Source organism: Chiloscyllium plagiosum, unplaced genomic scaffold (genome assembly GCF_037043375.1).
Source record: "Chiloscyllium plagiosum isolate Xiang-an unplaced genomic scaffold, Cpla_swu_hap1 HiC_scaffold_135, whole genome shotgun sequence".
NCBI classification, from domain to species: Eukaryota; Metazoa; Chordata; class Chondrichthyes; order Orectolobiformes; family Hemiscylliidae; genus Chiloscyllium; species Chiloscyllium plagiosum.
The window spans coordinates 108,899-132,500 of NW_028270274.1; the positions used below are offsets into that span (position 1 = coordinate 108,899).

The 23,602-nt window shown below is 53.9% G+C and overlaps 1 protein-coding gene across 1 annotated transcript in view; it reads right to left on the reverse strand.

Moving 5' to 3' along the window:
- The window catches only part of LOC148133999 (pleckstrin homology domain-containing family G member 5-like), a gene marked incomplete at its 5' end in the record, with an annotated part of 75,841 nt that overhangs the window by 49,808 nt on the left and 2,431 nt on the right, over nucleotides 1-23,602 (reverse strand). Inside the window, 2 exons of the mRNA XM_087985707.1 lie at nucleotides 10,129-10,278; nucleotides 18,390-18,500. Coding sequence (XP_087841833.1) covers nucleotides 10,129-10,278; nucleotides 18,390-18,500 — 261 coding nt within the window. The remainder of the gene's footprint in view (nucleotides 1-10,128; nucleotides 10,279-18,389; nucleotides 18,501-23,602) is intronic.

Consider the following 23,602-nt stretch of genomic DNA (forward strand, 5'->3'; position numbering starts at 1 on the left):
AGACACCAGTCAGTGTCCAGATATCTCCCTGAGAGAGAGAGGGGACTGAGAGACACCAGTCAGTGTACAGATATCTCCCTGAGAGAGAGAGGGGACTGAGAGACACCAGTCAGTGTACAGATATCTCCCTGAGAGAGAGGGGACTGAGAGACACCAGTCAGTGTACAGATATCTCCCTGAGAGAGAGAGAGAGGGGACTGAGAGACACCAGTCAGTGTACAGATATCTCCCTGAGAGAGAGAGGGGACTGAGAGACACCAGTCAGTGTACAGGTATCTCCCTGAGAGAGAGAGAGAGGTGACTGAGAGACACCAGTCAGTGGACAGATATCTCCCTGAGAGAGAGAGAGAGAGGGGACTGAGAGACACCAGTCAGTGTACAGATATCTCCCTGAGAGAGAGAGAGGACTGAGAGACACCAGTCAGTGTACAGATATCTCCCTGAGAGAGAGGGGGGACTGAGAGACACCAGTCAGTGTACAGATATCTCCCTGAGAGAGAGAGAGGACTGAGAGACACCAGTCAGTGTACAGATATCTCCCTGAGAGAGAGGGGACTGAGAGACACCAGTCAGTGTACAGATATCTCCCTGAGAGAGAGGGGACTGAGAGACACCAGTCAGTGTACAGATATCTCCCTGAGAGAGAGAGGGGGGACTGAGAGACACCAGTCAGTGTACAGATATCTCCCTGAGAGAGAGGGGACTGAGAGACACCAGTCAGTGTACAGATATCTCCCTGAGAGAGAGAGGGACTGAGAGACACCAGTCAGTGTACAGATATCTCCCTGAGAGAGAGGGGGGACTGAGAGACACCAGTCAGTGTACCGATATCTCCCTGAGAGAGAGGGGGGACTGAGAGACACCAGTCAGTGTACAGATATCTCCCTGAGAGAGAGGGGGGACTGAGAGACACCAGTCAGTGTACAGATATCTCCCTAAGAGAGAGAGAGGACTGAGAGACACCAGTCAGTGTACAGATATCTCCCTGAGAGAGAGGGGGGACTGAGAGACACCAGTCAGTGTACAGATATCTCCCTGAGAGAGAGGGGACTGAGAGACACCAGTCAGTGTACAGATATCTCCCTGAGAGAGAGAGAGAGAGGGGACTGAGAGACACCAGTCAGTGTACAGATATCTCCCTGAGAGAGAGGGGGGACTGAGAGACACCAGTCAGTGTACAGATATCTCCCTGAGAGAGAGGGGACTGAGAGACACCAGTCAGTGTACAGATATCTCCTTGAGAGAGAGAGAGAGGGGGGACTGAGAGACACCAGTCAGTGTACAGATATCTCCCTGAGAGAGAGAGAGGACTGAGAGACACCAGTCAGTGTACAGATATCTCCCTGAGAGAGAGAGGGGACTGAGAGACACCAGTCAGTGTACAGATATCTCCCTGAGAGAGAGAGAGGGACTGAGAGACACCAGTCAGTGTACAGATATCTCCCTGAGAGAGAGAGGGGACTGAGAGACACCAGTCAGTGTACAGATATCTCCCTGAGAAAGAGAGAGAGGGGACTGAGAGACACCAGTCAGTGTACAGATATCTCCCTGAGAGAGAGGGGGGGGGGGGGACTGAGAGACACCAGTCAGTGTACAGATATCTCCCTGAAAGAGAGATGGAGGGGACTGAGAGACACCAGTCAGTGTACAGATATCTCCCTGAGAGTGAGAGAGAGGGGACTGAGAGACACCAGTCAGTGTACAGATATCTCCCTGAGAGACAGAGGGGACTGAGAGACACCAGTCAGTGTACAGATATCACCCTGAGAGAGAGAGGGGACTGAGAGACACCAGTCAGTGTACAGATATCACCCTGAGAGAGAGGGGACTGAGAGACACCAGTCAGTGTACAGATATCTCCCTGAGAGAGAGGGGACTGAGAGACACCAGTCAGTGTACAGATATCTCCCTGAGAGAGAGAGAGAGGTGACTGAGAGACACCAGTCAGTGTACAGATATCTCCCTGAGAGAGAGAGGGGACTGAGAGACACCAGTCAGTGGACAGATATCTCCCTGAGAGAGAGGGGGGACTGAGAGACACCAGTCAGTGTACAGATATCTCCCTGAGAGAGAGAGAGAGGGGACTGAGAGACACCAGTCAGTGTACAGATATCTCCCTGAGAGAGAGAGGGGACTGAGAGACACCAGTCAGTGTACAGATATCTCCCTGAGAGAGAGAGGGGACTGAGAGACACCAGTCAGTGTACAGATATCTCCCTGAGAGAGAGAGGGGACTGAGAGACACCAGTCAGTGTATAGATATCTCTCAGAGAGAGAGAGAGGGGACTGAGAGACACCAGTCAGTGTACAGATATCTTCCTGAGAGAGAGGGGACTGAGAGACACCAGTCAGTGTCCAGATATCTCCCTGAGAGAGAGAGAGGGGGGACTGAGAGACACCAGTCAGTGTACAGATATCTCCCTGAGAGAGAGGGGACTGAGAGACACCGGTCAGTGTACAGATATCTCCCTGAGAGAGAGAGGGGACTGAGAGACACCAGTCAGTGTACAGATATCTCCCTGAGAGAGAGAGGGGACTGAGAGACACCAGTCAGTGTACAGATATCTCCCTGAGAGAGAGAGGGGACTGAGAGACTCCAGTCAGTGTATAGATATCTCTCAGAGAGAGAGAGAGGGGACTGAGAGACACCAGTCAGTGTACAGATATCTTCCTGTGAGAGAGGGGACTGAGAGACACCAGTCAGTGTCCAGATATCTCCCTGAGAGAGAGAGAGGGGGGACTGAGAGACACCAGTCAGTGTACAGATATCTCCCTGAGAGAGAGGGGACTGAGAGACACCAGTCAGTGTACTGATATCTCCCTGAGAGAGAGAGAGGGGGGACTGAGAGACACCAGTCAGTGTCCAGACATCTCCCTGAGAGAGAGGTGGGGGGGACTGAGAGACACCAGTCAGTGTACAGATATCTCCCTGAGAGAGAGAGAGGGGGGACTGAGAGACACCAGTCAGTGTACAGATATCTCCCTGAGAGAGAGAGGGGACTGAGAGACACCAGTCAGTGTACAGATATCTCACTCAGAGAGAGAGAGGGGGGACTGAGAGACACCAGTCAGTGTACAGATATCTCCCTGAGAGAGAGAGGGGACTGAGAGACACCAGTCAGTGTACAGATATCTCCCTGAGAGAGAGAGAGGGGGGACTGAGAGACACCAGTCAGTGTACAGATATCTCCCTGAGAGAGGGGACTGAGAGACACCAGTCAGTGTACAGATATCTCCCTGAGAGAGAGGGGGGACTGAGATACACCAGTCAGTGTACAGATATCTCCCTGAGAGAGAGAGAGGGGACTGAGAGACACCAGTCAGTGTACAGATATCTCCCTGAGAGAGAGAGAGGGGACTGAGAGACACCAGTCAGTGTACAGATATCTCCCTGAGAGAGAGAGGGGGGGGACCGAGAGACACCAGTCAGTGTACAGATATCTCCCTGAGAGAGAGAGAGGGGACTGAGAGACACCAGTCAGTGTACAGATATCTCCCTGAGAGAGAGAGGGGGGGGACCGAGAGACACCAGTCAGTGTACAGATATCTCCCTGAGAGAGAGAGGGGACTGAGAGACAGCAGTCAGTGTACAGATATCTCCCTGAGAGAGAGAGAGGGGGGACTGAGAGACACCAGTCAGTGTACAGATATCTCCCTGAGAGAGAGAGAGGGGACTGAGAGACACCAGTCAGTGTACAGATATCTCACTCAGAGAGAGAGGGGACTGAGAGACACCAGTCAGTGTACAGATATCTCCCTGAGAGAGAGAGGGGACTGAGAGACAGCAGTCAGTGTACAGATATCTCCCTGAGAGAGAGAGGGGACTGAGAGACACCAGTCAGTGTACAGATATCTCCCTGAGAGAGAGAGAGGGGGGACTGAGAGACACCAGTCAGTGTACAGATATCTCCCTGAGAGAGAGGGGGGACTGAGAGACACCATTCAGTGTACAGATATCTCCCTGAGAGAGAGGGTACTGAGAGACACCAGTCAGTGTACAGATATCTCCCTGAGAGAGAGAGAGGGGACTGAGAGACACCAGTCAGTGTACAGATATCTCCCTGAGAGAGGGAGAGGGGACTGAGAGACACCAGTCAGTGTACAGATATCTCCCTGAGAGAGAGAGGGGACTGAGAGACACCAGTCAGTGTACAGATATCTCCCTGAGAGAGAGAGAGGGGACTGAGAGACACCAGTCAGTGCACAGATATCTCCCTGAGAAGGGGGAGAGGGGACTGAGAGACACCAGTCAGTGTACAGATATCTCCCTGAGAGAGAGAGGGGACTGAGAGACACCAGTCAGTGTACAGATATCACCCTGAGAGAGAGAGGGGGGGGACTGAGAGATACCAGTCAGTGTACAGATATCTCCCTGAGAGAGAGAGGGGACTGAGAGACACCAGTCAGTGTACAGATATCACCCTGAGAGAGAGAGGGGGGGGACTGAGAGATACCAGTCAGTGTACAGATATCTCCTGAGAGAGAGAGGGGACTGAGAGACACCAGTCAGTGTACAGATATCTCCCTGAGAGAGAGAGGGGACTGAGAGACACCAGTCAGTGTACAGATATCTCCCTGAGAGAGAGGGGACTGAGAGACACCAGACAGTGTACAGATATCTCCCTGAGAGAGAGAGAGGGGACTGAGAGACACCAGTCAGTGTACAGATATCTCCCTGAGAGAGAGAGAGAGGGGACTGAGAGACACCAGTCAGTGTACAGATATCTCCCTGAGAGAGAGAGAGGGGACTGAGAGTCACCAGTCAGTGTACAGATATCTCCCTGAGAGAGAGAGAGAGGGGACTGAGAGACACCAGTCAGTGTACAGATATCTCCCTGAGAGAGAGGGGACTGAGAGACACCAGTCAGTGTACAGATATCTCCCTGAGAGAGAGGGGGGACTGAGAGTCACCAGTCAGTGTACAGATAACTCCCTGAGAGAGAGAGAGGGGACTGAGAGTCACCAGTCAGTGTACAGATATCTCCCTGAGAGAGAGAGAGGGGACTGAGAGACACCAGTCAGTGTATAGATAACTCCCTGAGAGAGAGAGAGGGGACTGAGAGTCACCAGTCAGTGTACAGATATCTCCCTGAGAGAGAGAGGGGGGACTGAGAGACACCAGTCAGTGTACAGATATCTCCCTGAGAGAGAGGGGGCACTGAGAGACACCAGTCAGTGTACAGATATCTCCCTGAGAGAGAGAGAGGGGGGACTGAGAGACACCAGTCAGTGTACAGATATCTCCCTGAGAGAGAGGGGACTGAGAGACACCAGTCAGTGTACAGATATCTCCCTGAGAGAGAGAGGGGACTGAGAGACACCAGTCAGTGTACAGATATCTCCCTGAGTGAGAGAGAGGGGACTGAGAGACACCAGTCAGTGTACAGATATCTCCCTGAGAGAGAGAGAGGGGGGACTGAGAGACACCAGTCAGTGTACAGATATCTCCCTGAGAGAGAGGGGGGACTGAGAGACACCAGTCAGTGTACAGATATCTCCCTGAGAGAGAGGGGACTGAGAGACACCAGTCAGTGTCCAGATATCTCCCTGAGAGAGAGGGGGGACTGAGAGACACCAGTCAGTGTACAGATATCTCCCTGAGAGAGAGAGGGGACTGAGAGACACCAGTCAGTGTACAGATATCTCCCTGAGAGAGAGAGGGGACTGAGAGACACCAGTCATTTCTACAGATATCTCCCTGAGAGAGAGAGGGGGGACTGAGAGACACCAGTCAGTGTACAGATATCTCCCTGAGAGAGAGAGGGGGGACTGAGAGACACCAGTCAGTGTACAGATATCTCCCTGAGAGAGACGGAGGACTGAGAGACACCAGTCAGTGTACAGATATCTCCCTGAGAGAGAAAGGGACCTGAGAGACACCAGTCAGTGTACAGATATCTCCCTGAGAGAGAGAGGGGACTGAGAGACACCAGTCAGTGTACAGATATCTCCCTGAGAGAGAGGGGGGACAGAGAGACACCAGTCAGTGTACAGATATCTCCCTGTGAGAGAGGGAGAGGGGACTGAGCGACACCAGGCTGTGTACAGCTATCTCCCTGAGAGAGAGAGAGGGGACTGAGAGACAACAGTCAGTGTACAGATATCTCCATGAGAGAGAGAGAGGGGACTGAGAGACACCAGTCAGTGTACAGATATCTCCCTGAGAGAGAGGGGACTGAGAGACACCAGTCAGTGTACAGATATCTCCCTGAGAGAGAGAGAGGGGACTGAGAGACACGAGTCAGTGTACAGATATCTCCCTGAGAGAGAGAGGGGACTGAGAGACACCAGTCAGTGTACAGATATCTCCCTGAGAGAGAGAGGGGACTGAGAGACACCAGTCAGTGTACAGATATCTCCCTGAGAGAGAGAGAGGGGACTGAGAGACACCAGTCAGTGTACAGATATCTCCCTGAGAGAGAGGGGGGACAGAGAGACACCAGTCAGTGTACAGATATCTCCCTGAGAGAGAGAGAGGGGACTGAGAGACACCAGTCAGTGTACAGATATCTCCCTGAGAGAGAGGGGACTGAGAGACACCAGTCAGTGTACAGATATCTCCCTGAGAGAGAGAGAGGGGGGACTGAGAGACACCAGTCAGTGTACAGATATCTCCCTGAGAGAGAGAGAGAGGGGACAGAGAGACACCAGTCAGTGTACAGATATCTCCCTGAGAGAGAGAGTGGACTGAGAGACACCAGTCAGTGTACAGATATCTCCCTGAGAGAGAGAGAGGGGACTGAGAGACACCAGTCAGTGTACAGATATCTCCCTGAGAGAGAGAGTGGACTGAGAGACACCAGTCAGTGTACAGATATCTCCCTGAGAGAGAGGGGGGACTGAGAGACACCAGTCAGTGTACAGATATCTCCCTGAGAGAGAGAGGGGACTGAGAGACACCAGTCATTTCTACAGATATCTCCCTGAGAGAGAGAGGGGGGACTGAGAGACACCAGTCAGTGTACAGATATCTCCCTGAGAGAGAGGGAGGACTGAGAGACACCAGTCAGTGTACAGATATCTCCCTGAGAGAGAAAGGGACCTGAGAGACACCAGTCAGTGTACAGATATCTCCCTGAGAGAGAGAGGGGACTGAGAGACACCAGTCAGTGTACAGATATCTCCCTGGGAGAGAGGGGGGACTGAGAGACACCAGTCAGTGTACAGATATCTCCCTGTGAGAGAGGGAGAGGGGACTGAGCGACACCAGGCTGTGTACAGCTATCTCCCTGAGAGAGAGAGAGGGGACTGAGAGACACCAGTCAGTGTACAGATATCTCCATGAGAGAGAGAGAGGGGACTGAGAGACACCAGTCAGTGTACAGATATCTCCCTCAGAGAGAGAGAGAGACACCAGTCAGTGTACAGATATCTCCCTGAGAGAGAGGGGACTGAGAGACACCAGTCAGTGTACAGATATCTCCCTGAGAGAGAGAGAGAGAGAGAGGGGACTGAGAGACACCAGTCAGTGTACAGATATCTCCCTGAGAGAGAGAGAGGGGACTGAGAGACACCAGTCAGTGTACAGATATCTCCCTGAGAGAGAGGGGACTGAGAGACACCAGTCAGTGTACAGATATCTCCCTGAGAGAGAGAGGGGACTGAGAGACACCAGTCAGTGTACAGATATCTCCCTGAGAGAGAGGGGACTGAGAGACACCAGTCAGTGTACAGATATCTCCCTGAGAGAGAGAGGGGACTGAGAGACACCAGTCAGTGTACAGATATCTCCCTGAGAGAGAGAGGGGACTGAGAGACACCAGTCAGTGTACAGATATCTCCCTGAGAGAGAGAGGGGACTGAGAGACACCAGTCAGTGTACAGATATCTCCCTGAGAGAGAGAGGGGACTGAGAGACACCAGTCAGTGTACAGATATCTCCCTGAGAGAGAGAGAGGGGACTGAGAGACACCAGTCAGTGTACAGATATCTCCCTGAGAGAGAGAGAGGGGGAACTGAGAGACACCAGTCAGTGTACAGATATCTCCCTGAGAGAGAGAGAGGGGACTGAGAGACACCAGTCAGTGTACAGATATCTCCCTGAGAGAGAGAGAGGGGGGACTGAGAGACACCAGTCAGTGTACAGATATCTCCCTGAGAGAGAGAGGGGGGACTGAGAGACACCAGTCAGTGTACAGATATCTCCCTGAGAGAGAGAGAGGGGGGACTGAGAGACACCAGTCAGTGTACAGATATCTCCCTGAGAGAGAGAGGGGGGACTGAGAGACACCAGTCAGTGTACAGATATCTCCCTGAGAGAGAGGACTGAGAGACACCAGTCAGTGTACAGATATCTCCCTGAGAGAGAGAGAGGGGACTGTGAGACACCAGTCAGTGTACAGATATCTCCCTGAGAGAGAGAGGGGACTGAGAGACACCAGTCAGTGTACAGATATCTCCCTGAGAGAGAGAGGGGACTGAGAGACACCAGTCACTGTACAGATATCTCCCTGAGAGAGAGGGGGGACTGAGAGACACCAGTCAGTGTACAGATATCTCCCTGAGAGAGAGAGAGGGGACTGAGAGACACCAGTCAGTGTACAGATATCTCCCTGAGAGAGAGAGAGAGGGGACTGAGAGACACCAGTCACTGTACAGATATCTCCCTGAGAGAGAGGGGGGACTGAGAGACACCAGTCACTGTACAGATATCTCCCTGAGAGAGAGGGGGGACTGAGAGACACCAGTCAGTGTACAGATATCTCCCTGAGAGAGAGAGAGAGGGGACTGAGAGACACCAGTCAGTGTACAGATATCTCCCTGAGAGAGAGAGAGAGGGGACTGAGAGACACCAGTCAGTGTACAGATATCTCCCTGAGAGAGAGAGAGAGGGGACTGAGAGACACCAGTCAGTGTACAGGTATCTCCCTGAGAGAGAGAGAGAGGGGACTGAGAGACACCAGTCAGTGTACAGATATCTCCCTGAGAGAGAGGGGGGACTGAGAGACACCAGTCAGTGTACAGATATCTCCCTGAGAGAGAGGGAGGGGACTGAGAGACACCAGTCAGTGTACAGATATCTCCCTGAGAGAGAGAGGGGACTGAGAGACACCAGTCAGTGTACAGATATCTCCCTGAGAGAGAGAGGGGACTGAGAGACACCAGTCAGTGTACAGATATCTCCCTGAGAGAGAGAGAGGGGACTGAGAGACACCAGTCAGTGTACAGATATCTCCCTGAGAGAGAGAGGGGACTGAGAGACACCAGTCAGTGTACAGATATCTCCCTGAGAGAGAGAGAGGGGACTGAGAGACACCAGTCAGTGTACAGATATCTCCCTGAGAGAGAGAGAGAGGGGACTGAGAGACACCAGTCAGTGTACAGATATCTCCCTGAGAGAGAGGGGGACTGAGAGACACCAGTCAGTGTACAGATATCTCCCTGAGAGAGAGACGGGACTGAGAGACACCAGTCAGTGTACAGATATCTCCCTGAGAGAGAGAGGGGACTGAGAGACACCAGTCAGTGTACAGATATCTCCCTGAGAGAGAGAGGGGGGACTGAGAGACACCAGTCAGTGTACAGATATCTCCCTGAGAGAGAGGGGGGGGACTGAGAGACACCAGTCAGTGTACAGATATCTCCCTGAGAGAGAGGGGGGGGACTGAGAGACACCAGTCAGTGTACAGATATCTCCCTGAGAGAGAGGGGGGGGACTGAGAGACACCAGTCAGTGTACAGATATCTCCCTGAGAGAGAGAGGGGGGACTGAGAGACACCAGTCAGTGTACAGATATCTCCCTGAGAGAGAGGGGGGGGACTGAGAGACACCAGTCAGTGTACAGATATCTCCCTGAGAGAGAGGGGGGGGACTGAGAGACACCAGTCAGTGTACAGATATCTCCCTGAGAGAGAGAGGGGGGACTGAGAGACACCAGTCAGTGTACAGATATCTCCCTGAGAGAGAGGGGACTGAGAGACACCAGTCAGTGTACAGATATCTCCCTGAGAGAGAAAGGGGGGGGACTGAGAGACACCAGTCAGTGTACAGATATCTCCCTGAGAGAGAGGGGGGACTGAGAGACACCAGTCAGTGTACAGATATCTCCCTGAGAGAGAGAGGGGGGACTGAGAGACACCAGGCCGTGTACAGATACGAGTGAGAGGCCGAGTTTGAGCACTTCGTACCGTCCTGCTGAGTAATTCCTTGGCCACTGTGTCTTCCGTCTTTTTCAGGATGGCCTTCAGGAGCAGGGGGTATTTTGTGAGTCGTTGGTGCGGTTTCACCAACATGTCGTTCAGCCGCAGCCTGTTGCTCTGTTTGTGCGTCTCCGCCCACTGGAGAAAGCAGAGTTTCAGCTTCAAACGCGTCCTCAACCCTCAGGCCCTCGCCTCTCCCCTCACCCTCCCGGGACCGCGGAGCCTGAATCCTCTGGGCCGACTTTCTTCCGTCACCTTTCCCTGGCAACGGAGCCTAAATCTGCGGGCCCGAGCTGCGACTTGTAACCGTTCCCAGGTTATGGAGCCTAAATCTACAGGCCCGAGCTGCTACCTGTCACCTTTCCCAGGTAATGAAGCCTAAATCTACAGGCCCGAGCTGCTACCTGTAACCGTTCCCAGGTTATGGAGCCTAAATCTACAGGCCCGAGTCTCCCTTGTAACCTTTCCCAGGTAACTCAGCCTAAATCTACAGGCCCGAGTCTCCCTTGTAACCGTTCCCAGGTAACTCAGCCTAAACCTACAGGCCTGAGTCTCTCCTGTCACCTTTCCAGAGTAACTGAGTCTAAATCTACAGGCCTGAGTCTCCCTTGTAACCGTTCCCAGGTTACTGAGGCTAAATCTACAGGCCCGAGTCTCCCTTGTAACCTTTCCAGAGTAACTCAGCCTAAATCTACAGGCCCGAGCCGCTCCTGTAACCTTTCTGGAGTAACTGAGCCTAAATCTACAGGCCCGAGTCTCTCCTGTCACCTTTCCAGAGTAACTGAGCCTAAATCTACAGGCCTGAGTCTTCCTTGTAACCTTTCCCAGGTAACTGAGGCTAAATCTACAGGCCCGAATCTCCCTTGTAACCTTTCCAGAGTAACTCAGCCTAAATCTACAGGCCCGAGCGGCTCCTGTAACCTTTCTGGAGTAACTGAGCCTAAATCTACAGGCCCGAGTCTCTCCTGTCACCTTTCCAGAGTAACTGAGCCTAAATCTACAGGCCTGAGTCTTCCTTGTAACCGTTCCCAGGTAACTGAGGCTAAATCTACAGGCCCGAATCTCCCTTGTAACCTTTCCAGAGTAACTCAGCCTAAATCTACAGGCCCGAGCCGCTCCTGTAACCTTTCTGCAGTAACTGAGCCTACATCTACAGGCCCGAGTCTCCCCGTCACCTTTCCTCGGTAATGGAGCCTAAATCTACAGGCCTGAGTCTCTCCTACAACCTTTCCGGGGTATCGGGCTCTAAATCTACAGACCCGAGTCTCTTCTGTAACCTTCCCAGGGTGACAGAGCTTAAATCTACAGGCCCAAATTTTCTATCTCATTTCCCTAGGAACTCTGAGCCTCAAATATATAGGCCTCCTGTAAACCTCCCTCCCCCGCCCCAGCATTACTGAGCATAAGTCTACATCTCGACTCTCCCCCAGTCACCTCCCTATGCTAAATCTTCAGGCCCGAGATTCTGTTGTAAGCTCCCTGGAGTCGCTGAGCCTAAAACCACAGGCCAGAATTTCTCCCGTCACCTCCTGAGGTTCATTGAGCCTAAATCCACAGGCCCGTATTTCTCCCATCTCCTCCTAAGGGTCATTGAGCCTAAATTCACAGGCCCGAATTTCTCTTGTCACCTCCTGAGGGCAGCTAAGCCTAAATCCACAGGCCTGAATTTCTCTCTCACCTCCCGAGCATCATTGTGCCTAAATCCACAGGCCTGAATTACTCCTGTCACCTCCTGAGGGTCACTGAGCCTAATTCCACAGGCCTGAATTTCTCCTCTCACCTCCTGAGGGTCACTGAGCCTAATTCCACAGGCCTGAATTTCTCCTCTCACCTCCTGAGGGTCACTGAGCCTAATTCCACAGGCCTGAATTTCCCCTCTCACCTCCTGAGGGTCACTGAGCCTAATTCTACACCCTGAATTTTTCCTGTCACCTCCTGAGGGTCACTGAGCCTAATTCCACAGGCCTGAATTTCTCCCCTCACCTCCTGAGGGTCACTGAACCTAATTCTACAGGCCTGAATTTCTCCTGTTACCTCCTGAGGGTCACTGAGCCTAACTCAGCAGGCCTGAATTTCCCCTCTCACCTCCTGAGGGTCACTGAGCCTAATTCTACAGGCCTGAATTTCTCCTCTCACCTCCTGAGAGTCACTGAGCCTAATTCAACAGGCCTGAATTTCTCCTCTCACCTCCTGCGGGTCACTGAGCCTAATTCTACAGGCCTGAATTTCTCCTCTCACCTCCTGAGGGTCACTGAGCCTAATTCTACAGGCCTGAATTTCTCCACTCACCTCCTGAGGGTCACTGAGCCTAATTCCACAGGCCTGAATTTATGCTGTCACCTCCTGAGGGTCACTGAACCTAATTCTACAGGCCTGAATTTTTCCTCTCACCTCCTGAGGGTCACTGAGCCTAATTCCACAGGCCTGAATTTCTCCTGTCACCTCCTGAGGGTCACTGAACCTAATTCTACAGGCCTGAATTTTTCCTGTCACCTCCTGAGGGTCACTGAGCCTAATTCTGCAGGCCTGAATTTCTCCTGTTACCTCCTGAGGGTCACTGAGCCTAACTCAGCAGGCCTGAATTTCCCCTCTCACCTCCTGCGGGTCACTGAGCCTAATTCTACAGGCCTGAATTTCTCCTGTTACCTCCTGCGGGTCACTGAGCCTAATTCTACAGGCCTGAATTTCTCCTGATACCTCCTGAGGGTCACTGAGCCTAACTCAGCAGGCTTGAATTTCTCCTGTTACCTCCTGAGAGTCACTGAGCCTAATTCAACAGGCCTGAATTTCTCCTCTCACCTCCTGAGGGTCACTGAACCTAATTCTACAGGCCTGAATTTCTCCTCTCACCTCCTGAGGGTCACTGAACCTAATTCCACAGGCCTGAATTTCTCCTCTCACCTCCTGAGGATCACTGAGCCTAATTCTACAGGCCTGAATTTCTTCTCTCACCTCCTGAGGGTCACTGAGCCTAATTCCACAGGCCTGAATTTCTTCTCTCACCTCCTGAGGGTCACTGAGCCTAATTCCACAGGCCTGAATTTCTCCCCTCACCTCCTGCGGGTCACTGAGCCTAACTCAGCAGGCCTGAATTTCCCCTCTCACCTCCTGCGGGTCACTGAGCCTAATTCAACAGGCCTGAATTTCTCCTGTTACCTCCTGAGGGTCACTGAGCCTAACTAAGCAGGCCTGAATTTCCCCTCTCACCTCCTGCGGGTCACTGAACCTAATTCTACAGGCCTGAATTTCTCCTCTCACCTCCTGAGGGTCACTGAGCCTAATTCTACAGGCCTGAATTGTTTCTCCTCTCACCTCCTGAGGGTCACTGAGCCTAATTCTACAGGCCTGAATTTCTCCTCTCACCTCCTGCGGGTCACTGAGCCTAATTCTACAGGCCTGAATTTCTCCACTCACCTCCTGAGGGTCACTGAGCCTAATTCCACAGGCCTGAATTTCTGCTGTCACCTCCTGAGGGTCACTGAACCTAATTCTACAGGCCTGAATTTTTCCTCTCACCTCCTGAGGGTCACTGAGCCTAATTCCACAGGCCTGAATTTTTCCTGTCACCTCCTGAGGGTCACTGAGCCTAATTCTGCAGGCCTGAATTTCTCCTGTTACCTCCTGAGGGTCACTGAGCCGAACTCAGCAGGCCTGAATTTCCCCTCTCACCTCCTGCGGGTCACTGAGCCTAATTCTACAGGCCTGAATTTCTCCTGTTACCTCCTGCGGGTCACTGAGCCTAATTCTACAGGCCTGAATTTCTCCTGATACCTCCTGAGGGTCACTGAGCCTAACTCAGCAGGCTTGAATTTCTCCTGTTACCTCCTGAGAGTCACTGAGCCTAATTCAGCAGGCCTGAATTTCTCCTCTCACCTCCTGAGGGTCACTGAACCTAAATCCACAGGCCTGAATTTCTCCTCTCACCTCCTGCGGGTCACTGAGCCTAATTCTACAGGCCTGAATTTCTCCTCTCACCTCCTGAGGGTCACTGAGCCTAATTCCACAGGCCTGAATTTCTCCTCTCACCTCCTGAGGGTCACTGAGCCTAATTCTACAGGCCTGAATTTCTCCCCTCACCTCCTGAGGGTCACTGAGCCTAACTCAGCAGGCCTGAATTTCCCCTCTCACCTCCTGCGGGTCACTGAGCCTAATTCAACAGGCCTGAATTTCTCCTGTTACCTCCTGAGGGTCACTGAGCCTAACTAAGCAGGCCTGAATTTCCCCTCTCACCTCCTGCGGGTCACTGAACCTAATTCTACAGGCCTGAATTTCTCCTCTCACCTCCTGAGGGTCACTGAGCCTAATTCTACAGGCCTGAATTGTTTCTCCTCTCACCTCCTGAGGGTCACTGAGCCTAATTCTACAGGCCTGAATTTCTCCTCTCACCTCCTGAGGATTACTGAGCCTAATTCTACAGGCCTGAATTTTTTCTCCTCTCACCTCCTGAGGGTCACTGAGCCTAATTCTACAGGCCTGAATTTCTCCTGTTACCTCCTGAGGATCACTGAGCCTAATTCCACAGGCCTGAATTTCTCCTCTCACCTCCTGAGGGTCACTGAGCCTAAATCCACAGGCCTGAATTTCTTCTCTCACCTCCGGCGGGTCACTGAGCCTAATTCCACAGGCCTGAATTTCTCCTCTCACCTCCTGAGGGTCACTGAGCCTAATTCTACAGGCCTGAATTTTTCCTGTCACCTCTTGAGGGTCACTGAGCCTAATTCTGCAGGCCTGAATTTCTCCTGTTACCTCCTGAGAGTCACTGAGCCTAACTCAGCAGGCCAGAATTTCCCCTCTCACCTCCTGCGGGTCACTGAGCCTAATTCTACAGGCCTGAATTTCTCCTGTTACCTCCAGAGAGTCACTGAGCCGAATTCAACAGGCCTGAATTTCTCCTCTCACTTCCTGCGGGTCACTGAGCCTAATTATACAGGCCTGAATTTTTTCTCCTCTCACCTCCTGAGGGTCACTGAGTCTAATTCTACAGGCCTGAATTTCTCCTCTCACCTCCTGAGGGTCACTGAGCCTAACTCAGCAGGCCTGAATTTCCCCTCTCACCTCCTGCGGGTCACTGAGCCTAATTCTACAGGCCTGAATTTCTCCTGTTACCTCCTGAGAGTCACTGAGCCGAATTCAACAGGCCTGAATTTCTCCTCTCACCTCCTGCGGGTCACTGAGCCTAATTCTACAGGCCTGAATTTCTCCTCTCACCTCCTGAGGGTCACTGAGCCTAACTCAGCAGGCCTGAATTTCCCCTCTCACCTCCTGCGGGTCACTGAGCCTAATTCAGCAGGCCTGAATTTCTCCTCTCACCTCCTGAGGGTCACTGAGCCTAACTCAGCAGGCCTGAATTTCCCCTCTCACCTCCTGCGGGTCACTGAACCTAATTCTACAGGCCTGAATTTCTCCTCTCACCTCCTGAGGGTCACTGAGCCTAATTCTACAGGCCTGAATTTTTTCTCCTCTCACCTCCTGAGGGTCACTGAGCCTAATTCTACAGGCCTGAATTTCACCTGTTACCTCCTGAGAGTCACTGAGCCGAATTCTACAGGCCTGAATTTCTGCTCTCACCTCCTGAGGGTCACTGAGCCTAATTCCACTGGCCTGAATTTCTCCTCTCACCTCCTGAGGGTCACTGAGCCTAAATCTACAGGCCTGAATTTCTCCTCTCACCTCCTGAAGGTCACTGAGCCTAAATCTACAGGCCTGAATTTCTCCTCTCACCTCCTGAGGGTCACTGAGCCTAAATCTACAGGCCTGAATTTCTCCTCTCACCTCCTGAGGGTCACTGAGCCTAATTCTGCAGGCCTGAATTTCTCCTGTTACCTCCTGAGGGTCACTGAGCCTAACTCAGCAGGCCTGAATTTCCCCTCTCAACTCCTGCGGGTCACTGAACCTAAATCCACAGGCCTGAATTTCTCCTCTCACCTCCTGAGGGTCACTGAGCCTAATTCTACAGGCCTGAATTTCTCCTGTTACCTCCTGAGAGTCACTGAGCCTAATTCCACAGGCCTGAATTTCTCCTCTCACCTCCTGAGGGTCACTGAGCCGAAATCCACAGGCCTGAATTTCTCCTCTCACCTCCTGCGGGTCACTGAGCCTAATTCCACAGGCCTGAATTTCTCCTCTCACCTCCTGCGGGTCAGTGAGCCTAATTCTACATGCCTGAATTTTTTCTCCTCTCACCTCCTGAGGGTCACTGAGCCTAACTCTGCAGGCCTGAATTTCTCCTGTTACCTCCTGAGGGTCACTGAGCCTAACTCAGCAGGCCTGAATTTCCCCTCTCAACTCCTGCGGGTCACTGAGCCTAATTCTACAGGCCTGAATTTCTCCTCTCACCTCCTGAGCGTCAGTGTGCCTAAATCCACAGGCCTGAATTTTTCCTCTCACCTCCTGAGGGTCAATGAGCCTAAATCTACAGGCCTGAATTTCTCCTCTCACCTCCTGAGGGTCAATGAGCCTAAATCTACAGGCCTGAATTTCTCCTCTCACCTCCTGAGGGTCACTGAGCCTAATTCTACAGGCCTGAATTTCTCCTCTCACCTCCTGCGGGTCACTGAGCCTAATTCTACAGTCCTGAATTTCTCCTCTCACCTCCTGAGTGTCACTGAGTCTAATTCTACAGGCCTGAATTTCTCCTCTTACCTCCTGAGGGTCACTGAACCTAATTCTACAGGCCTGAATTTCTCCTCTCACCTCCTGAGGGTCATTGAGCCTAAATCTACAGGCCTGAATTTTTCCTCTCACCTCCTGAGGGTCACTGAGCCTAATTCTGCAGGCCTGAATTTCTCCTGTTACGTCCTGAGGGTCACTGAGCCTAACTCAGCAGGCCTGAATTTCGCCTCTCACCTCCTGCGGGTCACTGAGCCTAATTCTACAGGCCTGAATTTCTCCTGTTACCTCCAGAGGATCACTGAGCCTAATTCTACAGGCCTGAATTTCTCCCCTCACCTCCTGAGGGTAAATAAGCCTAATTCTACAGGCCTGAATTTCTCCTCTCACCTCCTGAGGGTCACTGAACCTAATTCTACAGGCCTGAATTTCTCCTCTCACCTCCTGAGGGTCACTGAGCCTAAATCTACAGGCCTGAATTTTTCCTGTCACCTCCTGAGGGTCACTGAGCCTAATTCCACAGGACTGAATTTCTCCTCTCACCTCCTGCGGGTCACTGAGCCTAATTCTACAGGCCTGAATTTTTCCTCTCACCTCCTGAGGGTCACTGAGCCTAATTCTACAGGCCTGAATTTCTCCTCTCACCTCCTGAGGGTCACTGAGCCTAATTCCACAGGCCTGAATTTCTCCTCTCACCTCCTGAGTGTCACTGAGCCTAATTCTACAGGCCTGAATTTCTCCTCTCACGTCCTGAGGGTCACTGAGCCTAACTCAGCAGGCCTGAATTTCCCCTCTCACCTTCTGAGGGTCACTGAGCCTAAATCTACAGGCCTGAATTTCTCCCCTCACCTCCTGAGGGTCACTGAGCCTAATTCTACAGGCCTGAATTTTTCCTCTCACCTCCTGAGGGTCACTGAGCCTAATTCTACATGCCTGAATTTTCTCTCCTCTCACCTCCTGAGGGTCACTGAGCCTAATTCTACAGGCCTGAATTTCTCATGTTACCTCCTGAGAGTCACTGAGCCTAATTCCACAGGCCTGAATTTCTCCTCTCACCTCCTGAGGATCACTGAGCCGAAATCCACAGGCCTGAATTTCTCCTCTCACCTCCTGCGGGTCACTGAGCCTAATTCCACAGGCCTGAATTTCTCCTCTCACCTCCTGCGGGTCAGTGAGCCTAATTCTACAGGCCTGAATTTTTTCTCCTCTCACCTCCTGAGGATCACTGAGCCTAATTCAACAGGCCTGAATTTCTCCCCTCACCTCCTGAGGGTCACTGAGCCTAACTCTGCAGGCCTGAATTTCTCCTGTTACCTCCTGAGGGTCACTGAGCCTAACTCAGCAGGCCTGAATTTCCCCTCTCAACTCCTGCGGGTCACTGAGCCTGATTCTACAGGCCTGAATTTCTCCTCTCACCTCCTGAGCGTCAGTGTGCCTAAATCCACAGGCCTGAATTTTTCCTCTCACCTCCTGAGGGTCAATGAGCCTAAATCTACAGGCCTGAATTTCTCCTGTTACCTCCTGGGAGTCACTGAGCCTAAATCTACAGGCCTGAATTTCTCCCCTCACCTCCTGAGGGTCACTGAGCCTAATTCCACAGGCCCTGTAGTCGAAATGGCGGCCTCGCAAGACGCTCCTACCTTGACGTACATGGCGAAGAGTTTGTTGTTCTGTTGAGTGCTGTGCGCGTAGCGGAGGCAGTGTCCCTCGGACAGGCAGTAGTTGAGGTATGAGTGGAAGCGTTCCGGGAACTGGGAAGGGTGAGGGGTAATGGAGGAGGAGGTGGGGGAGGAGGGAGATGAAACGACAGCGTTAGGCTCGGCCTTGCACCCTCCACCTTCTCGCTCGGCCTACCCCCTCCGTCAACCCTCCCCTCCCTTCCCCCACACTCCGTCTCGCCCTCGACCCCTCCACCCCCTCCCTGTCTCTGTAACCCCCTACACCCCCTCCCTGTCTCTGTAACCCCCTACACCCCCTCCCTGTCTCTGTAACCCCCCTACACCCCCTCCCTGTCTCTGTAACCCCCCTACACCCCCTCCCAGTCTCTGTAACCCCCTACACCCCCTCCCTGTCTCTGTAACCCCCCTACACCCCCTCCCTGCCTCTGTAACCCCCTACACCCCCTCCCTATCTCTGTAACCCCCTACACCCCCTCCCTATCTCTGTAACCCCCTACACCCCCTCCCTGTCTCTGTAACCCCCCTACACCCCCTCCCTATCTCTGTAACCCCCTACACCCCCTCCCTGTCTCTGTAACCCCCCTACACCCCCTCCCAGTCTCTGTAACACCCTACACCCCCTCCCTGTCTCTGTAACCCCCCTACACCCCCTCCCTGTCTCTGTAACCCCCCTACACCCCCTCCCTGTCTCTGTAACCCCACTACACCCCCTCCCTATCTCTGTAACCCCCTACATCCCCTCCCTATCTCTGTAACCCCCTACACCCCCTCCCTATCTCTGTAACCCCCTACACCCCCTCCCTATCTCTGTAACCCCCTACACCCCCTCCCTGTCTCTGTAACCCCCCTACACCCCCTCCCTATCTCTGTAACCCCCTACACCCCCTCCCTGTCTCTGTAACCCCCCTACACCCCCTCCCAGTCTCTGTAACCCCCTACACCCCCTCCCTGTCTCTGTAACCCCCCTACACCCCCTCCCTGTCTCTGTAACCCCCCTACACCCCCTCCCTGTCTCTGTAACCCCACTACACCCCCTCCCTATCTCTGTAACCCCACTACACCCCCTCCCTGTCTCTGTAACCCCCCTACACCCCCTCCCTGTCTCTGTAACCCCACTACACCCCCTCCCTGTCTCTGTAACCCCCCTACACCCCCTCCCTATCTCTGTAACCCCCTACACCCCCTCCCTGTCTCTGTAACCCCCCTACACCCCCTCCCTATCTCTGTAACCCCCTACACCCCCTCCCTGTCTCTGTAACCCCCTACACCCCCTCCCTGTCTCTGTAACCCCCCTACACCCCCTCCCTATCTCTGTAACCCCCCTACATCCCCTCCCTGTCTCTGTAACCCCATACACCCCCTCCCTATCTCTGTAACCCCATACACCCCCTCCCTATCTCTGTAACCCCACTACACCCCCTCCCTGTCTCTGTAACCCCCTACACCCCCTCCCTATCTCTGTAACCCCCTACACCCCCTCCCTATCTCTGTAACCCCCTACACTCCCTCCCTGTCTCTGTACCCCATACACCCCCTCCCTATCTCTGTAACCCCACTACACCCCCTCCCTGTCTCTGTAACCCCCCTACACCCCCTCCATATCTCTGTAACCCCCCTACACCCCCTCCCTATCTCTGTAACCCCCTACATCCCCTCCCTATCTCTGTAACCCCCTACACCCCCTCCCTATCTCTGTAACCCCATACACCCCCTCCCTATCTCTGTAACCCCATACACCCCCTCCCTGTCTCTGTAACCCCCTACACCCCCTCCCTGTCTCTGTAACCCCCTACACCCCCTCCCTGTCTCTGTAACCCCCTACACCCCCTCCCTATCTCTGTAACCCCACTACACCCCCTCCCTGTCTCTGTAACCCCCTACACCCCCTCCCTGTCTCTGTAACCCCCTTCACCCCCTCCCTATCTCTGTAACCCCCTACACCCCCTCCCTGTCTCTGTAACCCCCTACACCCCCTCCCTATGTCTGTAACCCCCTACACCCCCTCCCTATCTCTGTAACCCCCTACACCCCCTCCCTGTCTCTGTAACCCCCTACACCCCCTCCCTATCTCTGTAACCCCATACACCCCCTCCCTATCTCTGTAACCCCCCTACACCCCCTCCCTATCTCTGTAACCCCCTACACCCCCTCCCTGTCTCTGTAACCCCCTACACCCCCTCCCTATCTCTGTAACCCCATACACCCCCTCCCTATCTCTGTAACCCCCCTACACCCCCTCCCTATCTCTGTAACCCCATACACCCCCTCCCTATCTCTGTAACCCCCTACACCCCCTCCCTATCTCTGTAACCCCCCTACACCCCCTCCCTGTCTCTGTAACCCCCCTACACCCCCTCCCTATCTCTGTAACCCCATACACCCCCTCCCTATCTCTGTAACCCCCAACACCCCCTCCCTGTCTCTGTAACCCCCCTACACCCCCTCCCTATCTCTGTAACCTCCTACACCCCCTCCCTATCTCTGTAACCCCCTACACCCCCTCCCTATCTCTGTAACCCCCCTACACCCCCTCCCTGTCTCTGTAACCCCCTACACCCCCTCCCTGTCTCTGTAACCCCCTACACCCCCTCCCTATCTCTGTAACCCCCTACACCCCCTCCCTATCTCTGTAACCCCCTACACCCCTCCCTGTCTCTTTAACCCCCCTACACCCCCTCCCTATCTCTGTAACCCCCTACACCCCCTCCCTGTCTCTGTATCCCCCTACACCCCCTCCCTATCTCTGTAACCTCCTACACCCCCTCCCTGTCTCTGTACCCCATACACCCCCTCCCTATCTCTGTAACCCCACTACACCCCCTCCCTGTCTCTGTAACCCCCCTACACCCCCTCCATATCTCTGTAACCCCCCTACACCCCCTCCCTATCTCTGTAACCCCCTACATCCCCTCCCTATCTCTGTAACCCCCTACACCCCCTCCCTGTCTCTGTAACCCCCTACACCCCCTCCCTGTCTCTGTAACCCCCTACACCCCCTCCCTATCTCTGTAACCCCATACACCCCCTCCCTATCTCTGTAACCCCATACACCCCCTCCCTGTCTCTGTAACCCCCTACACCCCCTCCCTGTCTCTGTAACCCCCTACACCCCCTCCCTGTCTCTGTAACCCCCTACACCCCCTCCCTATCTCTGTAACCCCACTACACCCCCTCCCTGTCTCTGTAACCCCCTACACCCCCTCCCTGTCTCTGTAACCCCCTACACCCCCTCCCTATCTCTGTAACCCCCCCTACACCCTCTCCCTATCTCTGTAACCCCCTACACCCCCTCCCTGTCTCTGTAACCCCCTACACCCCCTCCCTATCTCTGTAACCCCATACACCCCCTCCCTATCTCTGTAACCCCCCTACACCCCCTCCCTATCTCTGTAACCCCCTACACCCCCTCCCTGTCTCTGTAACCCCCTACACCCCCTCCCTATCTCTGTAACCCCATACACCCCCTCCCTATCTCTGTAACCCCCCTACACCCCCTCCCTATCTCTGTAACCCCATACACCCCCTCCCTATCTCTGTAACCCCCCTACACCCCCTCCCTATCTCTGTAACCTCCTACACCCCCTCCCTATCTCTGTAACCCCCTACACCCCCTCCCTATCTCTGTAACCCCCCTACACCCCCTCCCTGTCTCTGTAACCCCCTACACCCCCTCCCTGTCTCTGTAACCCCCTACACCCCCTCCCTATCTCTGTAACCCCCTACACCCCCTCCCTATCTCTGTAACCCCCTACACCCCTCCCTGTCTCTGTAACCCCCCTTCACCCCCTCCCTATCTCTGTAACCGCCTACACCCCCTCCCTATCTCTGTAACCTCCTACACCCCCTCCCTATCTCTGTAACCCCCCCACACCCTCTCCCTATCTCTGTAACCCCCTACACCCCCTCCCTATCTCTGTAACCCCCTACACCCCTCCCTGTCTCTGTAACCCCCCTACACCCCCTCCCTATCTCTGTAACCGCCTACACCCCCTCCCTGTCTCTGTATCCCCCTACACCCCCTCCCTGTCTCTGTAACCCCCCTACACCCCCTCCCTATCTCTGTAACCCCCTACACCCCCTCCCTGTCTCTGTAACCCCCCGACACCCCCTCCCTATCTCTGTAACCTCCTACACCCCCTCCCTGTCTCTGTAACTCCCTACACCCCCTCCCTATCTCTGTAACCCCCTACACCCCCTCCCTATCTCTGTAACCCCCCTACACCCCCTCCCTATCTCTGTAACCCCCTACACCCCCTCCCTATCTCTCTAACCCCCTACACCCCCTCCCTATCTCTGTAACCCTCTACACACCCTCCCTGTCTCTGTAACCCCCTACACCCCCTCCCTATCTCTGTAACCCCCCTACACCCCCTCCCTGTCTCTGTAACCCCCTACACCCCCTCCCTATCTCTGTAACCCCCTACACCCCCTCCCTATCTCTGTAACCCCCTACACCCCCTCCTTATCTCTGTAACCCCCTACACCCCCTCCCTGTCTCTGTAACCCCCCCTACACCCTCTCCCTATCTCTGTAACCCTCTACACACCCTCCCTGTCTCTGTAACCCCCTACACCCCCTCCCTATCTCTGTAACCCCCTACACCCCCTCCCTATCTCTGTAACCCCCCTACACCCCCTCCCTGTCTCTGTCACCCCCTACACTCCCTCCCTGTCTCTGTAACCCCCCTACACCCCCTCCCTGTCTCTGTCACCCCCTACACTCCCTCCCTGTCTCTGTAACCCCCTACACCCCCTCCCTATCTCTGTAACCCCCCCTACACCCCCTCCCTGTCTCTGTAACCCACCTATACCCCCTCCCTATCTCTGTAACCCCCTACAGCCCCTCCCTGTCTCTGTAACCCCCTACACCCCCTCCCTATCTCTGTAACCCCCCTACACCCCCTCCCTATCTCTGTAACCCCCTACACCCCCTCCCTATCTCTGTAACCCCCCTACACCCCCTCCCTATCTCTGTAACCCCCTACACCCCCTCCCTATCTCTGTAACCCCCCTACAGCCCCTCCCTGTCTCTGTAACCCCCTACAGCCCCTCCCTGTCTCTGTAACCCCCTACACCCCCTCCCTATCTCTGTAACCCCCCTACACCCCCTCCCTATCTCTGTAACCCCCTACACCCCCTCCCTATCTCTGTAACCCCCTACAGCCCCTCCCTGTC